This window comes from Triticum dicoccoides, chromosome 5A, assembly GCF_002162155.2.
Source record: "Triticum dicoccoides isolate Atlit2015 ecotype Zavitan chromosome 5A, WEW_v2.0, whole genome shotgun sequence".
Lineage (NCBI taxonomy): Eukaryota > Viridiplantae > Streptophyta > Magnoliopsida > Poales > Poaceae > Triticum > Triticum dicoccoides.
The window spans coordinates 704,723,240-704,728,473 of NC_041388.1; the positions used below are offsets into that span (position 1 = coordinate 704,723,240).

The following is a 5,234-nucleotide window of genomic DNA, read 5'->3' on the forward strand; positions in this document are numbered from 1 at the left end:
TTGCTATTAAAATAGAGGGGGTGAAGAGATATCATGTATATGAAAGATGACAAATGTGTATAAACAAATGATCCAAATAAATATGAAAAATGTACAAAGTGTATGAAAATAAGTTGGCACCAAAAAATATATATTTAAAAAATTAATCATGTATTTGGGAAATGTTGAACGTGTATATAAAATATGTTAACCATGTCCCCGCAAAATAAAAATTAATCATGTATTCGGGAAATTTTAAACATATATATAAAGAATGTTCCTGATTTATACAAAAAGTATACAATGTGTATGAAAAGGGTAGGCATCAACAATTATATGTTTTATAAAATGTTAATCATTTATTTAAAAATGTTAAATATATATATCAAGAATGTTCCTGATTTATAGACAAAAATGTACAATGGCTATGGAAAAAGTACAAACAAAAACATATATTTGAAAAAAATCTTAATCATGTATTTAGAAAATGTTCACGTAGGTATTACCATAAACAAGTATTCCACATGTATTTGAAAAAATGTTGATCATTTATTGAAAGAAGTGTCCAAAACATGTATCAAAGAGAAAATTTACATCATGTATTTGACAAGTGTTCAAGGTGTATCAAACAATGCTTCACGTGCACAATAAAAATGTATACTATGTACTAAAAAACGTGAACATGTGCTGAACAAAGAAAACTGATGAAAATCGACGGAGAAACAAAGAAAAACAACAAAATTCTAATAAAAAGGAAAAAAGGAAACAAAAGCCCAAAAAAATGGAAATGAAAACCAAGGAAAACCAATGCAAAAAATGGAAATGGTGAAACCGAGAAGAAAACAAAGAAAACTGAGAAAGGAAATAAAATAAAACGAAGAAAGAAAGAAAAGCAAAAGAAACATGGAAACCAAGAAAGAAACAAGAAAAAGAAAGAAAAAAGAAAGAGATAGAAAAGGACCAGTATAAACGTGAAAGAAACAAAGGAACCCGGTCAAAAAACAGAGAAAACCCGGAAAGCCGAAGAAAACCATGAAGAAATTAAGAAAACAGAATGGAAAAACAACAGAAAACAAAAAAACTTGACCAAACCAACAAACGGTAGCGATCAAGAAAACAAGAACGCCAATGAACGGAAAGAAAAAAGCACCGAATCAGGCAAGCCAAGAAACGACAGGAGAGTAAAAACGCTCGACGCAAGAGATCCTTCCATCATAGCGAGATATAGTTCTCGCGGGCTCATACAATATGCAATTGCACCCCAAAAAATGAAATATATTTGCTATTGTACGTAAAGATAAATTTCTATATAATATTTGTTCAAAGTTTTGAAGATTGATTTTTTTTAATAGAAGCAATGGCACTATAGTATGGGATGGATGAAGTGCACATTTAGAAACATGCTGCATTAATTTCAATGAAGGAAACAACATCAAGTCAAGCCATTTTGTACTTACACAAGAAAACACTTGTCAAATAAATCCAACAGCTAGTTACACAAGCACTATACACCTGCACTCTATTGCCAAAAACAATTAAAAGTTACAATCAACTATGCACGCAACCATCTCACACGTGTTGGTTAACTTGGCCTTCGCCACAATTAGACAGACCACACCCGCTACCCCCGCTCTCTACATCAACATATATATAGCAGCAACTTCAACCGGATCAGTATCAGGATCTGCCACCGCCATTGGCAAGAGGACATCAGCACCACGGCTAAGATCCTCAGCAAACAACCCGGAAGCAGGTAATGCTGTTCATAAATAACCTGAAACAATTACAAGCTATCCCTTTCAGGAGTTAACGTCTTGTCTTTCGGGGGTACCACATCGCTATTTGGTGTTGTGAGGAGGTGATCTAGATCACCGATGTCGCTGTCGATGATCGATGTGTCCGACTCCAAATCATCATCTGAAGCAATAGCATGGTATCAGTTGCAAAGCAAAAGCCTCACCGTATAGTACATACTTAATCCATTCACAGCACATGGTCTAACACTCTAACCATTAGTTTTTTTATAGAAAAGAACACTCTAACCATTAGTACCAGTAGAAAATAAGGTACTGGTACTATAAGACAGGAGACTACACCAGCTGTTGCACTGTTGTACCTTAAACTATCTTATGCTCAGATAGCAGTCACGTTTCAACACGTACTGAGAGCAGTAAAGTGAACCATACAAGTTATTTGGTTATACGGATGAAGCAGTGGTTCTGGACTTCAGGGATTCTGGCTAGTCAAGTAATGTATGTTGACAACTGGCTGTCGCACACACTCCAATTTTAATAGCACAACTTCTCAAATGTTCACAGAAATTCAAGCAGATACAACATCTCAGGCTTCAGGTTGCAGATTACTTAAAACCTCAAATGTCCACACTATTTCAACTTGGTAGAAATGGGTATAAATAATTACATAATAACCTGATAATTCTAGCTTGGTTCACAATCACCATTCCATTGTAAGACAACTAGAAGTGTAACATCATAGATTGAAATGGTCGGTTACAGTCAATAAACACAACCTTGCGCAAGGACTGGAAACAACATCGAAGTAGCTAAGCAGTGTCAAAATGGATGTGTACAGTAAAGTAAACGACCGCGCCAAAATGTTTCCACACAAGGCAGCGTTTGAGTGTGTACAAAACATGTAGAGAGAGGGAGGTTAGGCAAATTTACCGGAAAATTCAAGGTGTGCAGTTTCATCTCTGACCGCTGAAACCTTGATGTTTTCAGGCAGAACACAGTTGCAGACGGAACCTGGTGCCACAAATGTAAAGGCAGAAACAGTTCAGAATCTACATAGCCCAGAAACAATAGATTGTGAAATAGTTAAGATCTATCCTAACCTAATCTGGCAAGTCGATTCACCCATCCAGGAGTTGGCTTTCCGGTCAAACGCTTACAGACGTCAGCTGTGAAATGGTTACAGTTCTTGACAATCAAGTGATAGGTGTCCCCATGATAATCCTCTGCAAGATCCTCTAGGAAAGCGCGAACTTCAGCCCGGGACATATTGGTGGTACCCATACACACGGAGCGCCTGAAGTTAAAACCAGGACAGCTTTTCGGTTCTACTTGGAACACTCCGCTGGTCGCGTATTCATGGGCTCCGTACCCAAACTCCATACCATGCACTGCAGAAAAAGTTTATTGGAATGGTCAGTCTCGGATGTGTCGAGCTTGTAGATGACTGCATGAAACTCGTATGCACAAGACCTCGTGACACACTTGACACGGATTTAAGTTGATCCAGAAAATTGAGGCACTAAAAAATATGGCAAGCAGGCAGAGCATAGCAAAGTTGTGATAACAAGAAGAGTTTGAAAGGCCTTGCTGTGGAGCAGCTGAGCTGGAGAGGACCAGAATGTGATGGACCGTACTAATGTGTCAAATTGGCGCATGGAACGACAGGCTAAGTAGGGTCCAGTTAAAGAGTGGCAGTAAGTGAAAACGGTATTTAAGTTAGTTGGTGTGCTAAGTGAGCTTCAGTCCCGTCTCCGGTTCCGCCTCCATTTGGAAACCCAGCGATTCCTGGTGGCTCCATTGCAAGGCCCAGTTTTAGTGACGCCGAACAAGCCATTGGACAGCCTCTGCCTAGCTACACATTAGGCGAGGTACCATGCTGAGCATTAACGGCTGAGAAATGTAGGAATGTTTTGATCCAGTAGCAACAAATGGCGCGTGAAAAGAAGCGAAGTGGCGGCACGTAAGTCGAACCGGCTGCCAAACCGGGGTCATAGGGGGGACAGTACTCAGGTACAATTAGTTGTGGGTTTAACCATATACCAAAAAGATAGGTTAGGGGGGAGAAATGGCCCAACACGGATGTGTGTAAATTGTACAAGCATAATTGGGCCTGTAAGGCAGGCAGGCAGTTGATGAAGGCAGTGTACTAGTACCCTAAATAATTGGGGGGAGCAAGCACAGAAAGGTAGCATGAAAATTAAAGGAAGCTGCCTGCCTGAACTGAACCTGAACCTGAACCTGAACCTGAATGAATGGATGGATGTAGTACCAGTACCAACCGGAAGGAAATAAAAGGAGGAGTAAGCGTGATAAATCTGAAATGGTTGGATCTTCCTCTCAAAGATACGACTAGTTGTATTATTCTGCTTCTGGTGGGATAATTCTCTTGGGGGAGAAGAGAAGTAGAGAGGTAGGGTACCTTGTACGGCGGAGTGGAAGATGCCGAGGCCGAACCAGTAGAGGTAGTTATTGATGGGGGAGATGTCGTAGATGTTGAGGTAGACCGCGTAGGTAGCAGGAGGCGGCGGCGCCGGAGCCGGAGCCGGAGCAGCCGAAGGAGGAGGATCCGATGGAGGCGGCGGCGGGGCGGTGCTGAAGGTGAAGGCCGGCAGCACCCGCATGCGCATCTTCCTGCCCCCGGACACGAAGCAGCAGCAGGAAGCAGAGTCGTGGCTAGCTCAAGCTCAAGCACGACAAGAGAAGAGCAGCTTCTTCTCCATGCGCGCGCGCGACACGGATCTGAGTCGTATCTCGCCGGCTCTACTCTAGTCCGGTGGGATTGGATTCGATTTTGGATTGGAGCCTCCCTCCCCAACCCAATTGAGCGAGGAGGAGGAGGAGGAGGAGGAGAGAAGCGAGAGAGATTGGGGAAATTTTGGGGGAAGGGAGGGAGGGCAAATTGGGGAAGACAAGAAGAGAGAAGGATGGGTTGGATTTTTATCTGGATTGGTTGATTGGGAAAGAAAGGAAGGAAAGCAGAAAGGTTGCCGTTGCCGTTGCTTGCTCGCCTGCTGCTGTCTGCTCTGCTACTTGCTAGTCTTTTCTTTCTTTCTTTCTTTCTTTTTATTTTATCTGGTTGTGCTACGCTGGCCGCACCACCAACTTGCCCTCAACTCACTGAGATACTCCTACTACTAAACCTAACCTAACCTGGCTGTGCTTGCTTGCTTGCTAACCGTTTCTGCCCCCGTCCTAATTTGCGTCAACCACCTCTGCTACATTACTATTATATTACTCCCTCCGTCTCAAAATATGAAAACGTTTTTGACACTAACACTATCGTAGTGTCAAAAACGTTCTTATATTCTAAGATAGAGAGAGTGCTTTACAAGACATGCCTACCAGTAGCAATTACCAAAGTGATTTATTATTATTATTATTAATACTTGGTTTTATTCCGAGAAAAAAAAACTTTCGATCTACGTAGTAGTTTCCATCATCCGTTCTGTCATCAAGGTCCAAAGAGGTCAAAGGAATCGCATCGAGGTATCATAACAAAGG

At 41.5% G+C, this 5,234-nt stretch overlaps 1 protein-coding gene across 1 annotated transcript; it reads right to left on the bottom strand.

The window, feature by feature from the left end:
* Positions 1–1,364: 1,364 nt before the first annotated feature.
* LOC119304329 (deSI-like protein At4g17486) lies at positions 1,365–4,711 on the bottom strand. The gene is made up of 4 exons (XM_037581507.1): positions 4,153–4,711; positions 2,834–3,121; positions 2,664–2,744; positions 1,365–1,896 (listed from the first exon to the last, which is right to left on the bottom strand). Exons 1-4 carry the CDS (start codon positions 4,358–4,360, stop codon positions 1,763–1,765), a joined length of 711 nt encoding a protein of 236 aa, XP_037437404.1. The 5' UTR covers positions 4,361–4,711; the 3' UTR covers positions 1,365–1,762.
* Between the last annotated feature and the right edge of the window lie 523 nt (positions 4,712–5,234).

Coding starts and splice junctions, on each gene's coding strand:
- LOC119304329 (XM_037581507.1), bottom strand. CDS start 4,360: ATGCGCATGCGGGTGCTGCCGGCCTTCACCTTCAGCACCGCCCCGCCG. Junction 2,745..2,833: donor GAATCGACTTGCCAGATTAG/GTTAGGATAGAT, acceptor TTGTGGCACCAG/GTTCCGTCTGCAACTGTGTT. Junction 1,897..2,663: donor TGCACACCTTGAATTTTCCG/GTAAATTTGCCT, acceptor CTATTGCTTCAG/ATGATGATTTGGAGTCGGAC.